A 25352-nucleotide genomic window follows, 5' to 3' on the forward strand; every position below is an offset into this window, starting at 1 on the left:
AGGCAGGTAGTGTCATGGAATAAGAAAGATTCATGTGAATTAAACACAAAGCTTTAGCTGGGCTCTGAAATGACACAGGGATACCCTTAACCACAAGGGATGGTTTTTCTAATGCTATTCATTTCTTTTCAGCTTTATTGAGTCTCTGGACTTCAGCATGGAAAAGTCTGCCTGTTGTGTACTCCAATAATTCTCTTCTCTCTCTTTTGGACAGAATGCAGAATCCTCTCTCCCTCTCTCACCCTCTACATCACACAATCAGAGCTGCAGTTGTGGTGCACTGCACAGTGTCCTTTGCACCTTTTGGAGTAGATTAGTGCCTGCTCTTCCCTTCTAGAACCAATAGCAGGAGAACTTTGTCTTCAACCAGGCCTGCTATGAACTTTCAAGTTCAGCTCCGTGGACTCCAAGATTCTCACACTTTTCATTTGGGCCTTATTCTCAAGAAACTGAAAACCTTCACCCAATCCCTTTGTTCTACTTTAGTTTCTTCCCTCCCCTCCCTCGCTATCCACAACTACACTGCTATTTTTTCATATACCATTTTCGCCTATGGCAGCTGCAATTCCATTTCCCACACCTCCAAGAATAATGAGCTTATGAACCCTGAAACTTCATAAGGCTTTGCAGGATCTGATCCCACTCAGTTGAGAGTCTGTCATTTCTATCTGTGAGCCCAGTGGCTGGAACTGCAGCACTAACAAGATTTAATTCCTCCTTCTTCCAAGCCAGTTTCCACCATTATCCTACTGAGGGCTCCCCACAGTTGGGATAAGGTGAGAGACCTAGAGTATAGCAGGAGTCAGAAAATATTTATATGAATAAGGAGAACAGCCACTGTTACAATAACAAGGATTAAAAAATGTCTGAGAATTCTGGGAGACACAAATCCTCATGCGTATGGATAGAATACCCATTTTGGTAATAGCAGCAAAGAATCCTGTGGCACCTTATAGACTAACAGACGTTTTGGAGCATGAGCTTTCGTGGGTGAATACCCACTTCGTCAGATGCATGTAGTGGAAATTTCCAGGAGCAGGTATATATATATATGCAGGCAAGCTAGAGATAATGAGGTAGTTCAATCAGGGAGGATGAGGCCCTGTTCTAGCAGTTGAGGTGTGAAAACCAAGGGAGGAGAAACTGGTTTTGTAATTGGCAAGCCATTCACAGTCTTTGTTTAATCCTGAATGGCTTGCCAATTACAAAACCGGTTTCTCCTCCCTTGGTTTTACAGATCCAGACTAACACGGCTTTTACAGATCCAGACTAACACGGCTACCCCTCTGATACTTAACATTTTGGTAATGTGCTTTTCAAAAAATATTTCCCTGTAGTCAGGTTCATCTACTGGCAGGTTTCTTGCTTCTTCACATGAGACAAGTGGTACTGGCCTCAACTGGACACAGGATATTGGACTAGATATAGTACTGGTTTGATCCAGTATGGGAATTCCTATATTCTTCTGCCTAGGGTTCAATCCAGTCTGATGGCACTCAGTACAGAACTCTAACAAGTAGTGTTTCCACGTCAGCTGCTTTGGAGAAATCCATAGGAGTTAAGAGACTAAATACCTTTAAGATTCCCAGCCTCAGTTTCCAAAACCATCAATTTATAATCCTTGCACTGAGCTCCTGAGCAAGGGAAGGGAAGGACCTGAGCTGAAGTTAATCCCTTGTTCACTGCCACTTTGTCACACGACAATTCATTTTTAGCCCCTGTTGGAGCAAAAGGAAACTGTGAAGAATTCTTTATGCTTTGTTTATAACTGCTGGAGGTTTTCCATTTCTTAAAACTGGAAGTGGCAGTCTGTATCACTGCTCAATATTAAGAGATACAGTCAACTCACCCACATACGTGGGTTTTTTGGTGGGCGTATCACAACTGAAAACTGTTAGCAGATGAATTATTAAGAGTATTGTAACTTCAAATGCCGAGAATGTCCTTAATTACTACCATCACCACCCATACCAGATTTCATTAGCTCACTCTCCTCTCCTGAACAAGTCATAGGTAAATACTGATGAAAGACTTGTTGTTTGCTCAGTTGGTTCCCCACCCCCACCAGCAATACCTTTGCACTCTAGTTTGAAAAACAGAGATAAATAACTAACCATACCAAAGCTGAATTAATCCCCAGAGCTCCCTGAATCAAACGTGTATTTTGAATATTGTAATCAACTATTAGTATATAAACCTTCCCTGGCACCTACACATCCCAAAAGAACTACCAGAAGACACACTTCCATAATGTTATTCTAGAACTGAGTGGAAGGCAGCACTGCAGTATCCTATGCATCACTCAGTTATTCAAGAGCAGTCAGCACCAAGAAGTCCATCCAGGACAGGTTCTTGACACTCCTGTGGTGGGAGCCATTTTAAGTGCTGGACGCCCATGCACTGCTCCTCCAAGAGTCCAATGGCCTTGCCTAGGCAGACTCCACTCCTGAGTAGGAGGGATTGCTCCTTGGAGGCCTAATCTGTCATTTTGTGGCTCCTAGAAAGGGGGTGTAGGAATCAGACATGAGCCAAAGTTGGAAGCTGAACATCTTCATTTTTCAAGGGGCAGGGAATAGATGTGACTTTCTGGATTTGAACCTGCTTTGATTGTTCTGATTCTAGGTCAGATCAGAAAGCCTTCAAGGGCCTGTTTTCTACTTCTGGTTCAGAGAAGACCAAAATCTTACTGGAACAGCTGATAGCCAAAGATTCCCACGATCGGCTGAGCAATCAAGATAGCCATCATTTGGCACCCATATCTCAAAGTAACTTTGAATACCAACCTTAGACTGACTTCACTTTCAAACCAAACGCTGGCCTCATTTTTAACCCAGATATGGCTCACACACTGCCTCTTTTGTCCATTTCTAATGGGCATCTTTATCACTACAGAGCCCAGGAACTTCATCAGGTTCTTAGGCATGAATTTTCAAAGCAGCACTGGAAACTACAGGCTTGCACAATAACAGGTATAAAGTACAGTCACAAATCTCATCATCATGAAACAGCAGATGATCTAACAAGAGGGAAACAAGAATTATTCCTCTCTTTGTGAAGAATTTTGTACTGTGAGCAAGCATTTCCTCATCTTATTTCTCTCCTTCTCCATTCAGAAGGAAGGGGATTGTGCATGTTGTCCATCCTGTATACAGCAGATAGAGGACACATCCATATAATATGAACCCTCCACTTTGGCCTTCTCAAACACACTGAATAACAAGGGTCAAAGAACCATTCACTAAAGAAAGTGAAAGTGAACTTGGATGAAACACAGTAATTGCCCAGTGGAGAGATGTAAGGCAGAGAATGTAGCAAGGAAATCGCTCCAATGGATTTGAATAGCACAGCTAGTTAACAGAATTTCCTCACTTTCCAATGGCTCAGATTTCAGAAGGAAGATCTACACAATTCAAAAAAAGATTTAAAAAATGCTAAAGAAACATCCACTGTCCCCACCCCGAAAAATAAAAAAATAAAAAACAACCCACGAAAAGGGACAGCAAGACACCCTTTCACACAGAGAGCTTTGTTCCGGGCAGTGATCCATCAACAGGTGTCACTCCCTGGAGAAGAAAGCATGGCAGGGTATCCTGGCACTGGCAGCATGGCATGCATCTGAATGACAGGCAGATGTGCTGCATCCAGGCCAGGAAGGGATGAGCAATCTCTTTGAAAATATCAGTAGTACAACTTCAGTTTTAATAAAGGGGAGGGAGTAACACTGCGTGTTATTTATATAAGCAAGAGACAGTCTTCCCTGTTAGCAAGGGTAGGTTACAGGTCCATGACCAGCCACGCACGCCTGTAGCACCCTTGGAGCATGGTCATGTCAATGCTGATTAAAATCCTGATCCTGCTTACACCTGTGCTTAACTGTATGCACAAAAGTAGCCCACTGAAGTAAATAGGACTATTCACATGTTTCAAGTTTAGCATTTGCTTAAGTCTCTGCAGGATCAGGGCCTAGTTTAAATCCTTTATTTTTGGGTTGATTCCATTTGTCAATAAAGTGAATCCTTATCATACAAAAAAGCAAGGGTCAAAGCCTGACTAGTCATTGCCATTTGGTAGTGCTGTGTAGGCCCTGTGGAAAAACCTAAATATGGCCCTGATCCTGCAAACAGTTACACATGCATTTAACTTTACACATGAGTTACACACGTTTAAAACTTCACACACACAAAGTAGCCCCATTGATATCAATGGAACAAATCAATTGCTGGCACTGCTTGTGTTTGCCAAGTTCAGTGCAAGGTACTGGGTTGATTTTTGCAGGTGCTGCGTGACCACATCTCTCTTTGACTATAAAAGATGCTGCAAGCGCTTTGCATCTCTAGAAGAAAAAAAATCCACTTATTTAGATGCCGTCAACAAGCTTCCTGTTCGTCTCTTGGCCCACCCTGTTAGTCATGGGCATACATAGTGTTGGAACCTGCTGGGAGAGTGAACTGATTCCAGCTGACTCCCAGTAGCAGGTGTGGCCTGTTATCTCCACCCCAGGTGGAAATGGCTGTATAGGCAGAGTCATTTAGGACAGAACTGTCCTATAGGAGGATTTCTAAGAATACTAAGACTATAGAGACAGCCTGGGATGGAATTGATGCCATACATGTCTTTATTATTAAGCCAAACTACAGCCAGTGTGGGAGTTTGATCCTCCACGGTGGGCCCAGACTTTGTTTGGAGCGGGGTGAGAAATCCAAGGTGCCTAATTTCAGGCTCCCAAGTTTGAAAATGTTGGCCTTGGTATTCATGAAATATACCAGTTTCCATGTGATGTCCTTGGAAGAGGACAATTAAGCCCAGGAACAACCAAACAAGTGGCAAGGACAGAAGTAAGGTTACAGAGTCAAAACAAGGGATCCAAAGGGAGTCACTGGGCAAAAAAACCCAGACAATGCCCACAGTAAGAAATCAAGTGGGGACAGAATATACATGATATGTACCAGCCTATTTAAATGCTGAGCTTGGAAACATGAAGTCCACCAAACAACCAAGGCCCACTGTGACAGAATATACCCATGTTCACACCCTATACACTATTGTAATAATTGTTGTACATAGTATGCCTTATGAAGTATCATATGAAAACTTATAATTTGCTGGTCATTATTATCTGGGTAAAACAGGTGTGGCAACATTGTATGTAAAGTTATAAGTAGGGCTTTGGACCTGTGCTCCAGCTCTGTTCCAGCTCCAGGCAAAAACCTGCAGCTCCACTGCTCTGGAGCTGCTCCGCACTCCATCTCCGGGTTCCACTCCAAAGCTCTGGTTATAAGATTCCACTTCATGATGTTACTAACATATATCCCAAACTGAGGTTGGCAAACATGTCTGTCTTAAACAAAGGAATGGATGCTCTTCCAAATTTGCATTTAGACAGTAAATAGAGTCATCAAGCAGAAAGGGAAACAAAGGAACCTCAAAAAGGTGAGAAAAAAGCAGCAGGGAACATCCTTCCACATACACTTTTTGTGTAGTGGTACCCAGCTGGAAATGTTTTTCATGTGGGGAACTGAAATTATAAAAAGGAGGCACAACCACCCCTGCTCTCTGCCCATGGATTCACTGCAACTAAAGGGATAAAAGAAGCAGCTGTTGGACTGGGGGAGGGGTCCTGACTTAAAGAGTTTGGTCAGTAAGACTGAAGAAAGCATGTGGTGAGAAAACTTTGCTTTGAATTTAACAGTTTGTTGTTAGGCACCAGAAAGGTTGCCATTTTTGGTTGGACATATTCCTGAAGGTTTCATCACATGACATAATCTTTAATTAACGATGAATCTTTAATTCCTGGAGACTCCATGACAATCCTAGAGGATTGGCAACCCTAGGCCAGTAAAGTTTTATCATTATTTTTCTTGTAACCATTCCTGACCTTTATGCCTCATTACTTGTACTCACTTGAAATCTCTCTCTTTGTAGTTAATAAACTTGTTTTATTGGTTTATCTAATCCATTGTATTTAAATGGAAGTGTCTGGAAAACTCCATTTGAGGTGGCAAGTGGTATGCATATTATTTCTATTAAAGAAATAACAGACTTTATCTAACTTGCATTGTCCAGGAGATGGCTGGGCTGTACAGTACATATATTTCTGGGGAAAAGTCTGAGACTGGTGTGGGTGTTGGGGTCACCCTGCAGTATAACTAAGGCTGATGAGAGCCAGACTATAACCCAAGCATGGCTGGCAGGTTTCGGTTACACATGGACACTCTGGGTATGGTTTGCATGCTGGAAGGCTGTTTATACTTATCTCATAGAACTGGAAGTGATCCCAAAAGGTCATCAAGTCCAACTCCCTGCCTTCACTAGGTAGGACTAAGTACTGATTTTGCCCCAGATCCCTAAGCAGCCCCCTCAAGGATTGAGTGCACAATCCTGGGTTTAGCAGGCCAATGCTCAAACCACTGAGCTATCGCTCCTCCTTTTGTAAGAGCCCAGGTGGGAGCTCCTTCAGCAAGGCATTGTAAGACACCCCTGACAAGATTGCAGGGCAGGGCTGATACAGCATTTTATCAGTCTGGCTTGTACCCTGGTATGTCACACCCACTCCCTTGGACAAGGGAGGAGCCATAGGACCCACACCAATGTCCCCAATAAGGTGCGTGGCTATGCAGCAATCTTGTGCATATGGTGCAGTTAGAGAAATTGTCACACATCTCCTCTGTGCAGCCCCAGCAGGGACGTGGGGTGTCCCTTTATGAACCTGCTCTGCTCACATCTTGCTCCTGGGATGGGGCATGTGCAGCTGGCTCCTCCCTGCGGGAGTGTGGAAGGAGTTCCCATCTTGGGGAGGAACATGCCCGGCCTGGCCAGGACCAGCAGCAGCAGTTCTGGGACACCCCTTGCACAGGAGCTTGGGTGAGGGGCTGGACCGGGTCTGTGGTTCTGGCCCAGGGCAGAGGTGGCTCTGGAGCTGCATCCTGAAAGCCAAAGCACCAACCCTCAGGTCCCCAGCCTGGCAATTAGCGTTCAGGGGCACAGCAGCTTCCGCTTCTGAGAGGCAGTAGGGGAGGAAGCTATGGCCCAGGCCCCTTCCTGGGAATGCCTGGAGGTGGTCTGAAACCCCTGGCCTGGCTCCTAAGACTGCTGCTGCAGAGCAAATCACCTCCCTCTGGCACCCCAAAAATGGCAAGGACAGAGACTAGTATGTGATACTACACCCCTCTCTTCCCCATACACAACTTCCCCCGCAAACCCCTCACCTCTACCACTCCTTTACACCCCTCATCTCCCTCACAACCCCCCGTACACCCCTCACATCCCCCACCCCACTGTACCCCATTCCCCTCACAATCCCCCTGCATATCCCTCACATTCCCCACCCCAAGTACATCCCTCATCCACCTCACAGCCCCCTTGTACATCCCTCACATCCCCCACCCCAATTTACCCCTCATCCCCCACACAACCCCCCTGCATACCCCTCACCTTCCCATTCCCCCACCCCAGTACACCCCTCATCCCCCTCACAATCCCCATGCATACCCCTCACATTCCCCACCCCAGTACACCGCTCATCCCCCTCACAACCCCCCTGTACACCCCTCACATCCCCCACCCCAGTTTAACCCTCATTCCCCACACAACCCCCCTTCATCCCCCTCACCTCCCGCACCCAGTATTCCTCTGTTTCCCCCTCACAACCCCCCGGCCAACCCTCACCTCCCCCACCACAGTTTACCCCTCATCCTCCTCAGAGAATTCCTTTACTAGGGCCAGCAGAAATATAAAGTGTAAATGCTCTAAGCACTAATGCTTTAATAATTACAAGAAAGCAAGAGAAACCTGGCCTTAAGGGCAGTCCTGGTGTAACTCCTCTGCAGAGCCCTCTGGGCTGCAGTCTTGCACCTTTGCGCTATGCCTACAGGTGGCTCCTAGCAGCATTAGCATGTGTCTTGGCCCAGCTCTCAGGCCACCTGCTATCTGGGCTTCCCAGGCTGTTGCCTTTGGCTTGTTGCTCCTGCTCACACATTGACCCCAGGTTCCACTCTGGCATTACTTCCCTTATCTGTGCTGGAGGGAACACAGAGTCCTCCACTTGCTGGATGTTGCACTAGGCCAGGAGTAGGCAACCTATGGCACGGGTACCAAAGGCGGCATGCAAGCTAATTTTCAGTTGCACTCTTACTGCCCAGGTCCCGGCCACCAATCCGGGGGGCTCTGCATTTTAATTTAATTTTAAATGAAGCTTCTTAAATGTTTTTAAAACCTTATTTACTTTACATACAACAATAGTTTAGTTATATATTATAGACTTATAGAAAGAGACCTTCTAAAAATGTTAAAATGAATTACTGGCATGCGAAACCTTAAATCAGAGTGAATAAATAAAAACTCGGCACACCACTTCTGAAAGATTGCTGACTCCTGCACTAGGCGCTAACACTGTGCCCAGTAAGAAACCAGTATAATCATTAGCAATAAAGCACAAATGTTTAACAGCGAGGTGGTTAAATTAACCATTTGAACAATGTAAATTGTGTGGATTCTCCACCACTGCCAATCTTTAAATCACAATTGGACATCATACTGAAAGACATGCTCTAGTTTAAACAGGGAAGTCCCATGGCCTGTGTTATGCAGGAGATCAGAGCCTATGATCACAATGGTCCCTTCTGGCCTTGGAATCTATGAATCTATGCATTATTACCTAGAGAAAGCACAGCATGGAGAGCAACAATACAAGCTTCTCCAAACAGTCTCACCAAGATACGTAACCTGGAGGGACCAGTATCTGAAACCACAGACCACAACACATATTTATTTATTTTTCATCCTTCAAGATGGTTTAATATGAGAGAAAGTGAATCCACAATACAAAATTTAAAAACCAGCCCCTTGGTTTTCCTCCTCCCCTTTTTTCTACCCATTTAGGAGATGACAAAAAAATGAAATAAAATCAGGGAGCATGGCTGCCCAAACCCCTGCATGGCAGTGGACAGGCCCCGTGGAACATGGAGATGGCAGAAGGACTTCAGACAAAGAGAAGTGGCTTACAGAGACTTCTCCCATCCTGACAGTTTCTCTGGATATACACACAGAACATGATGTTGATACACAATTGAACTTTTTATCTTTAATCCTTGCGATGGGGTCTGGATCCCAGTCTGGCCTGGTCCCGACATGCCCATCCTGGCCCAGGTGTGCAAGGTCACTTCTCTTTTTTATCCATTTCCATCTTTGTAGTTCCAAGGTTCCTCCTTTGGCGTGGAATTCTCCTCATAGCTGAACATTTCAGTTACTTCTCCCTTCACCAAAGCCACGAGGAGAGGGAACCCAGTGCAGGCAGGGACTAGGTACAGCAGGGCTGGCTGGGCATGTTTGAAGATGAGCATGATGAAGATGGTCAGGCCCAGTCCAAAGATGAATTTATTAGGGAGTAGGGACCACAGTCACAAATGACAAACTAAGCAAACTGACTTCTATTGCTGCATGGGATGGAAAAGCACAGGTTATCCTGAGTGCTCCCTATAGCACAGTGACATCTAGAGGCTCAACTGGAAATCTGCAGGTAAATATTGCTACAACTGCCAGAGGCATTCATTTTCCACCCTCAATGGTTCAGTCATACGAACATAGGACTGGAAGGCACCTCCTAAGCAGGGCCAGTGCTTCCATTTAGGCGACCTAGGCGGTCGCCTAGGGCACCAGGATTTGGGAGGGCGGCTGCCGCCCTCGGCGGCAATTCGGTGGCGGGGGGTCCTTCCGCACTCTGGGTTGTCGTCGGCAATTCTGCGGCGGGTCCTTCACTCGCTCCGGGACCCGCTGCCGAAGTGCCCTGAAGACCAGGAGCGCAGAAGGACCCCCCCCCGCCGCAGAATTGCTGCCAACAACCCTGGTGCCTCCTGCTCCTAAGTCCTTCAGCCCAGTTCCCTGCTATCACAGACAATTCAGTCACTTAATACCATTTATAATCCTTGGCCTCTGTGCTGACACTACTCACTATTAGCGCAGCTAGAGGTTTTTGTGCTGTCGTCTCCTTCTCATTGGAAATCAGAGTGGAGCAGATAATGAAGGACCTGATTTTCTCATCGTGCCAGTTTTCCTTTAAAATGAAAGGTTTTTATCACTGCAAGGCCAATTATGACCCTCGCCTTGCCTGAAAATCTTCTGTTTCACTTCAGATCTGCACTATGATTTTCAGTGTCTTACTATGTCAAAGTTTTGACCAAGGTCAGATACAGTGAGCCATGGCTCTAATCTTTAAGAACAACAGAGGTGCTAGGATCATCGCTGTTTTATGGATAGTTTTATGATGGAAATAATATCTGATTTTGTTTTCTTTTTCTTTATTTTTTTAAAGGGGAATAAAATGTGTTGTAGGCTTTGATCTGTGAAGCCCACTCTGGACTGCAAGCTTATGCATTTAATATCTCCAGCTATGCTGTTGCTGAATAAATCATGAGTAAGAGATGCGAATGATTATCACTGGGAGACTCCGCTCTCTTGTTTTATCCTGTCAGAATTTTGACTAGAGAAGAACCAATGAGGAAGAAGAAGCCAGCAGCATTAGAGTCATGGGGAGAGAGAGTCCGAGTATATTAAACATGATGCCAATTTTTGAAAGATCTATCTTCAGACGGCACTTAATGAAGTGTTTTGGGCAGGATATTTCATTTCAAGGTAGAGGTATTGAAACAGCTTGTTTCAGATCAAAATGGACAATCCTCAGCGGGGCTTCTTGAGGCTAAAATTAACTAGCTAGGATTGTGTCTGGTAGGATGGAGTGGTAACACTTCCCATCTACTGGATGAAATCAGAACTGCTCAGTTGTGTCACATAGGTCCCATACTGCTAAAAGCTAACGGGGATTCTCCTTTAGTGCATGTGGTGGTGTCCCATGCTTTTGGAGCAGGAAATTCTGTGTTCTAACCTCAATATTGCCATGAAGTTTTGAGCAGCCATCATGTACTGAAAAATTATGTCCTAGGAGATCACTTTTGTTACAATATGGTATGTATTCTCTGCTCAAAACCAAAAGATTAAGGACAAAAAGCGAGATGTCTCAGACACTGAGGTACAGTGAACAATCAAACCTTCTGTTTCTAGGTTGCTTTTCTTATTAATTAATGAAAACAGGAGCATTTGTGATAGGATCATCAGCTGCTAGAGAGCGGTTTGACCTTCAGAAATATGATCTTGGCAAACCAAAAGAGATTAAAACCCAGCTGCTCGCGGCTTAGCACCTTTTCCAACTAGAGGCAAGTTGTTCTGATGTCTCATAAATCACTGACAGGCACACTACCGGAGCTCCTGTGTCACTTTGTGGGGACAGTGGCAACTGGACTGACTGTTTTCTAAATGAGCAGATTTGCACTGTTTACACTTTTCACTAATTAACCCAGAATGACTAGTATTCTAAAGCTAACATGGCAGCAGCTTCTCTCTCTCATGCTGATTTCTGTATGTTTGTTCCTCCACTCTTTTCACCATCTCCACAGGCCTGTGGATTTGGGGAGATTTCTGGGGAATCATAGTACATTGCTGAGCCAAGTGATGTCAGCAGCAGGTCACCCCTGAGTCATCTTGGCCACTGATAGCTCCAGAGCGCCCTAAACTAAACTGACACTGACCCCTTAAACAACAGTACATCAAAGTAGAATCTCTTGTATTGGGGGGTTGGGTGAAGGGGAGAAAAAAGATGATACTTTGGGGAAAGGATCTCTGACATTAAGTCGCTATTATTTTTAAAGAACTTGAAATGAATCCGGGATAAAAGAAGTTCTCAAGATAAAACTTTGTGCTTTATGTTAGATCTTTGCTGTTGAACTGTAAAGAGGAGATAATTCTAACATGGGAATATCAGATAATATTACAGGGCTCTCTATAACTCTCTGAATTTTGATATGAGCAAAAGACCCAACATTATTTCTGCCGATACTCTGCTCACTGACCTGAATGCTAACATTTCACAGTTTGTCTGGTTTGCCTTGAATTTAATGCAGCGATGGCAAGATTTGCAGATTAAACAACCAGAACTATGTACTGTAGGAATCACTGTGTGGAAGGGGAGTTGAAATTGAAGGTTACTGTATTTTTTTCCCACTGCCTCTTTGAATAAATTACACTCTTTGATCTTTAATTTTATAAATTGTAACACAGAAAAGGACAAAAAGGACATATGGACAGAAAACTGGAAAGTACAATACACTATAATCCACTAAAAGGTGAATGCAAAAGCCTAATATATTCTTTGTATGTTCCCATCAATGGCAAATGAAAACAGTTCCTGTCGACCCTTATGCCTGGATTCTGCACTTGGATCTTTGTGGTTGCAATGCCTCAGAGCCCCATTGTCTTTAGTAAGGCTCTGCAGGGGCCCAGGTATCCACCCACATGGATCCAGCTCCTACCTGGTGTTCTGCCACTCCATGCATTTAGAGCCGAGCTGCATTTAATGCTGGCCTCATCTCGCACCTCCTGACTGAACTGTGAGACACAAGGGAGTCTGGAATGCTACAGATCTGGAGTGCACCACACTCAGGGTTGGCATGTCCCAGATTGCAATTCAGTGAGCCTGAAACAAGTTGCTGCTGACACACTTCTGACCCTAGCTGCTCAGATGCCATCAAGGAGAGCAAATTATAACTTTCCAGGCAGACAGGTGGCAAGAGCTGGACTCAGGAAGCTATTTGTAGCGTGTAACAATTCTACTGAATTTACATCTTATGAACTATATCACATATTCTTATTGCCTGCAGAGGACAATCTTGATATGAACTGTCTCCATAGACCAGGGGTTCTCAAACTGGGGGTCAGGAACCTTCAAGAGGTCACGAGGTTATTACATGGGGGGTCGCGAGCTGTCAGCCTCCACCCTGAACCCTGCTTTGCCTCCAGTATTTATAAAGATATTAAATATATGAAAAAGTGTTTTTCATTTATAAGGGAGGGTTGCACTCAGAGGCTTGCTATGTGAAAGGGGTCACCAATACATAAGTTTGAGAACCACTGCCATAGACACACAGACTGCTATAGACTGATAGATAGAGTTTATGTAGAACTCTTGTAACAAGAAGTGCACTAGGGAATGTGGCCCTCAGCAGGGCTTGAATCTAAGATTAAAAGTATGAGCCTCTACTGCAGGGATCGGCAACGTTTGGCACGCGTCCCACCAGGGTAAGCACCCTGGCGGGCCAGGCTGGTTTGTTTACCTGATGATCAGCAGGTTTGGCCAATCACAGCTCCCACTGGCTTCAGTTCACCGTCCTAGGCCAATGAGGGCTGCGGGAAGCGGCACGGGATGAAGGATGTGCTGGCCGTGGCTTCCAGCAGCCCCCATTGGCCTGGAGCAGCAAACTGCGGTCAGTGAGAGCCGCAATCGGCCAAACCTGCAGACACTGCAGGTAAACAAACGAGCCCGGCCCGCCAGGAGGCTTACCCTGGTGGGCCGCGTGCCAAACGTTGCCGATCCCTGCTCTACTGCTTGAGCTAAAAGAGTAAACCCCTGAGCTCCAAGCAGGCCAGATGTTCAGTGAGTGTTCAGGTGAGGTGTATAATAGGGGTTTGACACACAGGAGTGCAGTGAAAAACTGCATGTTGTTTCCCTGGCTCCACCAGTCACATAATCTGAGTCAGGCTTGACAAAGATCAAGTATCCATCGATTACAGTGGCTACTGCCACAAGGGGCTAAGGGCTCAAGAAAGTACAACCCTTTGTGAGATGCTCCTTCAATCTCCTCCTCTTTCATCTGCCATCCCCTGGCTTTCAAACAAAGACTAGAGTCAAACACCCTCAGCAACCCACTTCAGAACATCAGATGCGGCGGCCTGTGAACCCCATAAAAAGTCATCTGCACAGCTACCACAACCGTTAGCAGCCTCCCTTCCTGTGACAACATTGGAAAGTTGGCCTAATTCTCTGCTCCAAACCTGGTTCTCCTGGCACAGGGTGAATGATGAGAGAGAGTCGGGGAGGGAGGGAAGGGGGCAGCTGGGAGTGCTGCAGCAGCAGAGCGGGGGAGGCAGTTGGGAGCCTGCAGCAGCAGATCAGAGAACTGAGGTCCAGGAAGGAAGGCAGATGTGAGGTTTATAACAGGCTGGAAAAGCCAGCCATCTACTGCAAATATGAGACATCTTCAACTTCAGAATAGTGATCTATTTCCTTAAACTGTTGCTGGCTCTGCCACTGACCTGCTGGGTGACCTTGGGTGTAACACTTCACCCATCTGTGCCTCAGTTTCCCCCCGCACTCATGTCTGTTTAGACTGTCAGCTCTTAAGGGCAGATCTGTCTCCTAGTATATGTATGTACAGGGTGCCTGATCTCAGCTGGGACTACTGTAATACAAATCATGACCATAATTTACAGCAAATACCATTAAAACACCCCAGAGCATGATTCTGCTAGGAAAGGGACAGGTGCAATAGTCTTATAAGCAATATTAAAAATTCTGCTGTGGATGAGTGTAACACCAGGCTGGCTGTTTACTTAATTGTCTAAAAATAATTAACATATTATTTAGCACTGTCTATTATTTGATATGAATTATTCTTAACCCATCTTACCCCTTTAAAAAAACCCTTTGGAAACTGGCAGAACACAATGTGCTGGGGAGAGCAGAGCAGGGCCAGTAGCTGAGTTCAGCTTCTTTCATGAGCTCAACACTGGGAACACTGCCCAAAAGTTTGGATTGGCATAAAAAAAGCCCTGCAAAAGTAGACTTCACTCCCTGTCTCTTTAAGAAACCGGAGGGGGGTGTGTGTGTGGCTGGGTCCCCAGGCTCACTAGAGTTCTCATTGGCTTGTGGCAGCAGGAAGTGGGAGGTGGAAAAGTCAGATCTTTGCTTGTTGTTGTCTGAGCTGCAGGGTGAGGTGGGGGAAAACGTGGTTTCACTTCAATGGTTCCCTGTTTTTCGGGTGGGGTTGTGTTGTACAGCAAGGGGGTGGGGGGATGTTTGTAGGCTTTTGTGCTGCTGCTTTAGATCCCTGAGATCTTCTCTTGTATGTTAGATTTGGGTGCAGCTGCAGAATCTGGCCTGCTTGCTCTGCAGCTCATAGGAAGCTGGGGCCTGGGGCAGGTAGCTGTCATAGCAGCAAGCACTAGCCTCAGCTGCTCAAATAATTGGATCCCAGCTTTTTCTCTTCACTCTCTTGCAGGTTTGCTGTTGCCATTATGGCCCAAAGAGCCTTTCCGAATCCCTACGCAGACTATGATAAATCCCTGGCCACAGGATACTTTGACTCTTCAGGGCGGGTGAGTTGGAGCTCTAAAGTGACTTAATTTTACAGCGCTGGAATGTTTCTTTCTTAACAGGTGTCACAGGCTGGCGTGAGCTTAATTTTTCTTTCCCCTGTTTCTGTGGCATGGGAGCAGTGCCCGGTCGATCCAGAGAAAGGCAGGGATTGCATGCCTAACATGCCTCAAGACAGGGCTTGTGCATTGGATGTTAATAGCGTCTTGGACATTTCTTTTTGAAGTGTTTCTGTGAGCTTCCTGGAGCTTTCTCGTGGGCTTACCTGAGCCAGGTCAGCATTCAGGTATCTGCCATTGTCCTCTGGGACAGTTTCCCCATTTATAGCCACCTCATCCAGTTACTGAAAACAACTACAGTGTCTAGTTTAATCCAATGAAATCATGAGACGAGTTAAACTTTTGTAAGGGGGGGAGGCAAAGACTAATGGGAAAATCCTAATTTAGGTTAGAGGTTTGGTTTCAGGAGAAAAAGGTCAGTCCATGCACCTGGGCAGTGGTGCTGCATGATCAAAATCACTGGCTCTTGTGAGAGGGCTCAAAGGGGTGTGGTAACAGTTTATATATATGGGGAGAGAACCAATTCCAAAGCAGCTATCTGTGACATTGCAAACAGGATTCTGACTTCACTTGTGTAATAAACACCCTGAGACTATAAGCAAATAAACAAAGCTTTTGCTTTCCTACTCCCACTTACTGTAGGTGTATTGGATACTGACAAGACAAGAAGCCACTCCATACAGACACAGATCAGAAACACTGACCCTTTCCCCTGGGGACTTTATAAGGCCCTAGTAATTTTGGATAAAAAACAGAGAGAGATTATATAGTCTGTGTGTCTGTCTCCCAGTCGATTCCCATATATCTGTTGATATGGATCTTTGGTTACTTTGGTTTGTTGCATTTTATTGTAATAGCTGGAAAGGTAAGATGAAAGGATCTTGCAGCCATTCGGGGGCAGGTGTGGTCTGAGAACATGTCTGGGAGCCAGGAACTCCTGTATTCTAGTTACTGACTCTCAGTGGCCTTGGGCAAGTCACTTAATCTCTCTGCTTCAGTTTCTCAGTCAGTAAATTAAAACTTCCTGCACAGAGGTGCTGTGAAGCATAATTAATGTCTGTAATACTCCTTGAAGATGAAATGGCCTGTGTAAGTGCTAAGTATTGTGAAGATGATGAAACATTCAAACACCACAGGGGTGTTTGCCTTGGCAGCCTCACATCCACCCTGTTGAGACTGGCTCTATTTTTTGAGCAATGCATCTCAGAGCCAGGAAAAGATGCCCTGACATGTAGTTATTACAGAGGGGCCTTGATGTTTTCTGCTTCGCTTTGGCAGAGGAGACTTGCAGTCTCCCATTTCTGAGGCTGCAGTGTATGCACAACCACAGAAGTCTTCCCAGTTGAAGGTGCAACATATCTGCTGTCTCATCACGGCTAGGAAGCACCTTAAAAACTTTAACCATATATCTCTGGATTTGGAAGTTCTTAAAGATCTTTGGGCATCTGTTGTTTATCTTGATTTGGTGGTGTTGCTACCTGAAGTTTTTATTCCACAATGTTTCACTGAGATTTGCTTCCAGAGTCTGACTCCAACGAATCAGTTCTGAGTCACTGCACTTTTATCCTCTCAGCAATTTTAGAAGCATATTATTTATATATATATGAAAAGTCTTTAGTCACACATTTAACAGAGCAGATCTCTTGTATCTAACCCAGATTCCCTAGACTAAAAACAATAATCACAATTTATTGCACAAGACGCTTTTTGTGACAGGTTCTGGAAAACAGACTCAAACAAGCAGAACCAGTTCAAAATCTTCAAGCTCAGGGGATTGGACCCAAGAGATGTGCCTTCTTTAATGTATTAACCCAAAGACTACAGCATGAATTAGAGTCTCTGAGTTACTTAAGTGGCAGGCTACCAAAGGAAATGAAGGGATCGTGACATGGTTAGATTTTTAAACTGATGAGCTGGGATCTGCCTAAACTGCAGCTGTCTCTTCTAGCCTACACAACTTAGTACAGCGTGAATGCTTGTGGCACACTGTTTAATAATACTCATTCACATCATACCGTCACTTTTACTACATACGTTCCAAACAGAAAAATATTCTTTCCATCAAAACATTGGTTCCCCTCCACCCTGCCCCGCAAAGGTGTGTAGAAAGCAGAGTGTATGTGTGTTTGCATACACAGCCAAGCCTTGGCGTAAACCACTCTGATGCATCTGAGCTCTCAACTACATTCCAACCTTGTTAAAACAAAACCCTTTGTTGTTGCTTAAGGCTCTTTCTGCATTGGCGGGTGCTGCTGGAATTATCACATAAGCATGTACCCACACGGTGTGGTAGATACTTTAGCATAAGGTGATGCCATCTCGTGATATACAGTATCGTATCATAGTCCTTAGACTGGCTTACGCTATAGACCTGTTCAGTCAGTTGTGGCGATCCAGAGGTGGTGATCCCAACGGTGCTATGAATGGCCTGCAGTTATAGTAGTAAGTATGGAACCAAGCTCTACAAATTAATTTCATTTTTTCCAGCCTATTGCTTAGTTTCATTATTATTTTTTCCCTGAACAAAGCAATTAAAATATGCCTGTAGGGGAATGAACAAAACATTACAGTTCATGTACCAAAATCCAGCAGCTTGGAAAACCACAGCAAATATCCTTTGTTGAATGCTAGGTTTTTAAAATATAAAAAAGTCAATATGTAGCATGTTTAGCCATGTGGGAAACTGGGTGTGGAAGGTTGAAAAGGGAAGGATTTCCATTTTGTGGATTGCTTCCTACAACCCATCTTATTAGTAACAGCTAAATCAAGCCTAGCCTAGCCTACGCAAATTAGGGCCTGAATTCTTAAAATCTTATCTTGCCCTGGTGGACAGCAGGAGTAACTCCGTTGACATCAGTGGAATTTTTATGCTGGTGTGAATGAGGAGAATCAAGCCCATGCAATTTGTTATTATTAAAGTGCCAGCACTGAGATCTCAATCTATCACCTCACAAATACAGGGATTAAATCACAACACCCCAGTCACTACTGCAATACCACAATTTTAAGGACTAGGGTGACCAGATGTCCCGATTTTATAGGGACAGTCTCGATTTTTGAGTCTTTTTCTTATATAGGCTCCTCTCTCTCTCTCACACACACCTACCCATCCGTCCATCCTGATTTTTCACATTTGCTGTCTGGTCTCCCTATTAAGGACAGGGAATCTAGCTAGCAAACCGAGGGCAGTTAGTGAAAAGGCAGCATCTTGCACCACATTCTGGATGGGAGCAGGCAGGAGCTGAGTGGGATTTCTTTTTGGAGCAGTGGCTACCCTGCTCTCAACTTCCTCAAGCCTCATCTGTGGGCCAGGGCCAGGTGGTGTGTGAGAGCTGTGGGAAAAGGCTGCCCCTGAGGTAACAGGCCGAGATTCCAGTTCATTTTACTACTGCCAGCCAAATACAAAACTGAGTATTTCTGGCTACACTCGCTGACTGAGAATCCCAGTTCCCCAGGGTAATCCCTGCTCTCTGCCATGCACGCTCGCAGCAATTTGATGAGCCCTCACCCAATCTGTTTGCTGATATTTACTTATGTATGGTATTTCTTTTCTATCCACAGCTGACTCCTGAGTTCACTCAGCGCCTGAACAATAAGATCAGAGAGCTGCTTCAGCAGATGGAGAGAGGCTTGAAATCTGCCAACCCCAGGGACTGCACTGCTTACACTGGCTGGGCAGGTAGGGCAATGCCTTAACAAGGACATTTGAACTAGCCAGCTCTGTGGGCAGAGCAAGTCTGCTTGTTAGCTGCCTTTCCAGGTTAAGCTCACCCAGCCTCTGCCTCCTCTAGTAAAGAAAAATAGAGCTGCTTTATTGATTATGATGCATGGTCTCAGTCAGAAACGATCAGTGTAGACTCATGCTACGAAGCAGCTCTTGCACTTCTTGTGATTAACAAAGACGGCCTACATTTGAAGCTGAGGTCCACCTGTCCTCCCCATTTCTGGCTGCTGGGGTTGAAGGGTGGGAACAAGGTATCTTTGGCATTCCACTGCAATATAGGGCATGCTCTGGTTCCGTTCTGCTAAGGTGCTCTTACAAATAAAGCTTGGCGGGTTAGATGCCTTGTGGAGCTGATGAATGTCAGAGCTTTCACCTTTAAGGGGCTGGCTCAGATCCAACCCAGTCAGTTGTGACATTGTTGACTCCCTACCCGCTGTTAGGTGAATGTGAAGCAAGCGGGTGGGTGTCAGTCCAGCTCCTGGTGGGCATGGATGCACGTATCAGGATCTGCACTCGGCACTGTGTAGGCAGGCTCAGCAGAGAGGCTCCATGCCTACGGAGACCAAACTCCTCTCAGCCTTAACAGTGACCCCACTAGTTTGGGTGAAACCATCTGGGTTGGCCAGCATTTGGGAGCTTCCATTGCCACCGTCGATAGCTACCTCTGCCTACTGTAGATAATGGGTAATTGTCTTGGTTACGGAAGGTGCCTAAGCACTGAAATCAGGGAATATTTAAATATAAATATGTTCCAGTAAATATTTCAGGGTCGTTTTATTTTTTACCATTATGATGTGAGGTAGCATGATCACCAGGCTGTTCCTGCTCTTGTTCTGGGTTACCTGTTAATGCCAATCGACTGATCCAAAACTGGTTCTGGCCCAGTGTCTTTGAGAGGAGAAGAGAGAAGAAATGCAACACAGCATATGAGTCAGGGAAAACCCTGTCCTTGAACTGATTTTTCTCTTGAAAGCTAGCAGAAATAGCTCTACCTCTAAGTCAGATCTGGAATGTAGTCAGACTTGCCATGACAAACACCAGGGGCTGCATCAGGTAACTGGGTCCTCAGTCCCTTGTCCATCCCAATCTTCCCTACACCAGGACCAGAACTGGCTTTGTCTTTGATCCCACTGGTCCGTAAGCTTGTCTGGGTTAACTATAAGAAGTCAGAGTCTGAGGTTGCGTCTACACTTGGAGGGTGGGAGTCCCACCTCAAGTAGACCTACTCGTGCTAGCTCTCATAGAGTTCACTACACGCTGTCATGTTCCCCGGGGGAGCTTAGGAAGCATGGCCAGCTGCCCCAAGGACAAACCTACCCAGACCCTGTTGGCACACATTCAGGGCAGCTACCCCATCCTGCTGCTTGCCACTGCCTGTGCTTCTGCGTGCACACTACAATTTGTAATGTGCTAGCTGGATGGTGCTTTAGTATAGTCACAGCCTAAGACCATTTCCTCCTGGTATTGCAGCCGCCTGTAGTGTTCAGGATGAAGCCCTGCGTGCTTCCTTGGTAGATAGCATTAGAGAGAGAATGAGCCAAGGAAGAAGACTGCCACCATCATGCCTTTTCTGCCCATTTTCTCCTTTGTATGAGTGTTTTTGCTTTCCCTGTATTCTCCCCTTCTCTGGCCTTAACCCCGAATCTCCGTTCCCTGCCAGGTGTGCCCTCCATTGCCACCACAGGCTCTCCCCTTCCCAACTCTTTCTCTTACTTCTTCCTGGAGAAGCCCTGCAGAGCACCCCCATGGTGGAGAACCTGACATCACATACACCTGACAGCAGTGACATGGTTTTTGGTGACAATTCAGAGGATGCTAGTTTCTCTGCCATGCCCATACTTGTACCCATATTGCCTTATCCTGAGATCTTCATGCTGGTCTTGGTATGGATACGTCTGTGCCTAGGTGCTACAGAAGGTGGTAGTAAAGAGAACACTTCTTGCTAAATCACTACTGGTTGAGTGCCCAAGCATGGTGTTAGAAGGCATAGTAATGCTGGAGGTGCCACGCTTTGGAATGAATTGGAAAACTGGGGCCCAGACAACTTATGACTATGACTGATTCCAAGGCACTTTTATAAAACGGTCAAATTCCAACTCAGAAGGCCTCACCCAAGTTCCTCCTGGAGTGTAATGCACCCGTATCCCTAACTTCCTGTCCAGCGCTGATCTGTGATGTCGCTGTTCAACACCTTTGGCATTTCCACCTGGTGGTGGCTGATCTGATCCCCACGGATAGCCTGTATTTCCATCTGCTTGCACGTGCTTGGAGATCCCCTGGGATGAAAGGCAATGTGTGCAAGAAATCTATTGTTAATATGACAGTGCCATAAGTGAATGGCGGCCTGTGGAGTGGGCATAGGCATGTTATTTGAAGTTACATTGGATTCTGCCTATTACCGGTACAATTCAGTATGTAGGGCTGGAGGATAAATAGCTCACATTAGCAAGACTCTTATAGTGTATTGGGAGGAAGAGCTCAACTCCTGGAGGGGTGGGAGGGAGGGAAGGCGTATACCTCCAGAGGGTAGCCTTAAGGCGCATCCTACAAGCCTTGGTTAGGAAGGAAAATGATTCGAGGGATGAAATGATCAGTAATGCTATGGCTAAGTCTTCCGCCCATATTTTATTCGGAAGGGAGTTACACAAAAGGGATTCTCCCTTCTCCCCTTTCCATTCCTTCCGGGCTTGTCATTTAGAAGAAGACTATGAAGGATTTTCAGTGAGTCGCAGCCAGAGAAATGGAACACACTGATATTATTCTGTATCCATTTTCCCCCTGCTAATAGTCGCTAGATTAATTTATTCAACGTTGTTTCTGGATGGAAAATTAATTGGGCCATGACAGCAGCTTTTCCTCTTAATTGCTTATGTAGAAAAGGCTTGTTGAGTATCTTCTCATGTAAATCATCACCCAGGCGTCTGAAATCAGTCGGCACTCTGTGGCTGCTAATAGGAGATAGTGGAAATGAATAGCTGTGGCTTTCAGTGAACGTTCTTCCTCTGTATGATGTAGCACACCTGAGTGTACTCCATTATGCCTAGGCATACACGGCACATGCTGGAATTATATGTGTTCTGTCTATTCCTTCCACTGTACACGTGCAAGAACCCCATCCCACTGGCCTGCATTTGTGTCAGGGAAACCCTGTGTTTTAGTGCCAAGAAGCACTAGTGTAAAGGGGAGGGACTTCACCATTTTCACTGCCTCTAAATAACAGAAACATACAGTTTGCTTAAGCTGCTGTACTGAGCCAATCCAAAGTAATGAACAAACAGCCTTGGGGCACAAATTTTAATGTGTGATGCAGTAGCACCTACAGTTGCCAAGAGAGATCAGGGCACTGTACGGACACACGAGCCTGGCCTATACCCAAAGTTGCAGCAGTTAAGATTTGGGGGGTTTTTTAACCAATTTAGATAAATTGATGCAAAACTCTGTGTGGACACTTAAATTTAAAACCTGGCTGATATCTGTATAGCCTGCATGTAAGTTACTGATCTAAGTTAAGCTGCGCTAAGCCCCTTTTGAACTGATACACTGGTCCTTAGCTGAATTGTTTTTAAACCACTGCAATTTGTGTATTGACATGGTTCTGAAGATTGTACAGTCTAAACAGGTGAGACAAAGGATGGGAAGAGAAATGGAGAAGTGACTTGGCTGAGGTCACCCAGCTGGCCAGTGGTAGAGCTGGGACTAGCACCCAGGACACCCAAGTCCCTATCCAGCCTCCTGGCCACTGGACCGTGCTGTATCTCTAAATCTATGAGCCTGATCCATAAGCTGAAATGGAGCGATGAAAAGCTGGCCCTCCTATGCATTTGCAGATCCTCTAACTACCTGTTCTCCAGGTTCTTGGGCATCTCATCTATTTATACACATGGTGCTACATTAAAGAAGCAGCAGGGTCTGCCTGAACTACAAGGAGACAGGGTGAAGATTCATGTGCCTGAAATGTGTCTTTGTTTCAAGATTGTTAGGCAACATGTTAAAAAATGAGGGCAAGTCACTGTAGCCCCAGGATGCTGGTAATTTACATATTGACCTTTCCAAGCCATTATTATGGTTTCAAGCAGTTGTTTACTCTGCTGCTCTGAAAATATATGCACTCCTTTGAGCTGCTAGCTTATCATGTGGTTCACAGCTGCCTCTGGGACCCTGAGCTGTTCTGAAAGAAATAACCCCACAAAGCTCATGTGTATCTCCTGTGTTTTGCTGGTGGGGAGGACGGATGGAAGGAAGGTGCATTGTGCACTACCAAGAAATGGCTCTCCCTCCCCAGAGTCAGGATTTTGCCAGACATTCCCCAAAGCCAAATCCATAGTTACCAGTGTCTGAGACAGAGAACTTAAAGACGAGAGCTGCACAGGACAGCAGAGGGTGCATATGACCCAAAGGAATGCTGACTATCAGCCCGTTCCCAGTAGGCTTTGAAGGAGCGCAAGGTCATGAGCTAGGCCCTAATAAGGTGAAAGATAATCACTCTTTCTGATTTGTATGGTAAACTATTTTTGCTTAAGTTACTGTGCAACAAGGAAGGGCCAAGCATTTGTGAAGAGACCACCTTTTGCTAGGGATAGATGGACAGGTGTAGTATTTCAAATACAGTCCATTATCCAGACTCCTAGAGTCTAATTCATCGGTGGCCAGCACCTTTTGCAAAGTGGATGCAAATGCTGTCTGTCTGACTGAGTGGCGTCTTACACTGACTCTGCAAACGTAAGTGACTTAGATAAAATCTCAGGAGCTATAGTAGCTTCTCTGCCATCACTAGAATTCTCTGGAGTGGGAAATCTGGTACATGCTCCCATGCCCCAGATCACAGGGATCTGAAATCCAGAAGTGCTAGCAGGATGAGTGCCATCTTGGCCAACACCGGTCATCAAACCAGGAACCTCCGAGCTAGAAGTGTCTAGAAAGCCAGTCTCTCTAGATGGGGGCTGTAACAGACTCGCATCCTCTGCGAGTCAGGCACAAGGGGGGCACAGGCTGACTGGTGGGCTACATCTGGACCCAAAAGAGAGGCTACCAGAGCTATGGAGGGCAGGTTGAGGAGCAACAACAGGCACCTGCGTGGGGAGGCTGGAAGGTGAGTTACTAGGGGAGTGTTTTGAGGGACAGAATAACAGCTCAATGCATAAGATACATTTCTCCTTGGAAAAAGGGATCTCCAGATCCCAGAAAAGCAGATAAGACACCAACATGAAATGCACAAGTATTCCCCAGGTCAGGGGTTGTTCCCCAGACCCACAGCTACAAGTCTCAGCAAAGAGCCTTCTTCCCCACAGCCTCTCTCCTTTCTATTTCTGGAGTAACTGCTTTGGTGGCCTTCCTTCTGCTCACCTGTCTAGACTGGCGAGTCCTTGTTTGCTAGTAGCAGGATAGGGTTTCTACACCCTGTCCCAAGTAGAGTGCAGGGGCTGGAAGGAAGGGTAAACCTGGGGTATACGGAGGGAGTCTGGGTTCTGATACCTACTGACCTGGTATCTCTGAGGGTTTCCCATCACCAGTGTGTACTCAGACAGCACTGTGCCATGGCCACTAAGGGTCTGGGACAGCATGAGCTTCAGTGAGCCTGAAGCTCCTTTGTTTGTAATTTAGGATCTCAGGCTCTTTGTGGTTTTGGAGGCAGTAAAGTCAATATAAGAAGCCCTATTTAAAATGGTCCCCAACATAGTTACTAGCTTGTCAGTCTGAAAGCGGAGGCAGAATCTAAATGAGTAATGGCATTTTATGGAGGTCAGGATGAGTTATGCCGTCCTTTAGTCACATCACTTAGGAGGAAAACTGCTACTTGTTAAGAAAAATTTAAAACTGAGAAGTCTTAAGGGGGAGAAAAACATTGGCTCTTTAGACTGAGTGTTTAAAAGTTCAAGTACATATTAAAACCAGCAACCACAGACTGTCCCCCAATGAATAAACGTGTGGCTGAACTGTTCCGTCACCCCTATACAATTCAGATGCCAGCTGAGCCCTCCAGGTCAATTATAACTGGGTTCTGAGGAAAGGGCTGATAGGAGCAAGGACTGTAGAAATGGCACAGTCCGATATCTCTCTAGCCATCCATTGCCCCTATCATGTAGTATCTGAATCCCTCACATCATCCCTGTGAGATATGACAGTACTACTGTCTTCACTTGCACATGGGGACCTGAGGCACACAGACAGACAAAGACCCAAATCTGCAAAGGTATTTTGGCTCCAGTGCCTATTGATGTTGCTGGGAGTTAGCCTAAATATCTTTGTGGATCTGGGGCTAAGTGACTTGCCCAAAGTCACACGGGGAGGTGTCCAGGGTCTTCCAAATCCCTAACCACTTTCACCTCTGGGAGAGCGTCTTTCCTGTGGCTGAATTACTCCATTCATCATTTTA

The 25352-nt window shown here is 45.6% G+C and overlaps 1 protein-coding gene across 2 annotated transcripts in view; it reads left to right on the plus strand.

The window, feature by feature from the left end:
* The first annotated feature begins 14742 nt into the window (after positions 1-14742).
* The window catches only part of LANCL1 (LanC like glutathione S-transferase 1), a 29256-nt gene continuing 18646 nt past the window's right edge, over positions 14743-25352 (plus strand). Inside the window, exons 1-3 of one of the 2 annotated variants that reach the window (XM_050916185.1) lie at positions 14743-14811; positions 15102-15198; positions 18817-18934. In XM_050916185.1, coding sequence (XP_050772142.1) covers positions 15118-15198; positions 18817-18934 — 199 coding nt within the window. In that variant the 5' untranslated portion in view covers positions 14743-14811; positions 15102-15117. Of the gene's footprint in view, positions 14817-15101; positions 15199-18816; positions 18935-25352 lie in introns of both variants that reach the window. The other variant, XM_050916186.1, reaches the window with a different exon arrangement.

Source organism: Gopherus flavomarginatus, chromosome 10 (genome assembly GCF_025201925.1).
Source record: "Gopherus flavomarginatus isolate rGopFla2 chromosome 10, rGopFla2.mat.asm, whole genome shotgun sequence".
In the NCBI taxonomy this organism is placed as follows: Eukaryota; Metazoa; Chordata; order Testudines; family Testudinidae; genus Gopherus; species Gopherus flavomarginatus.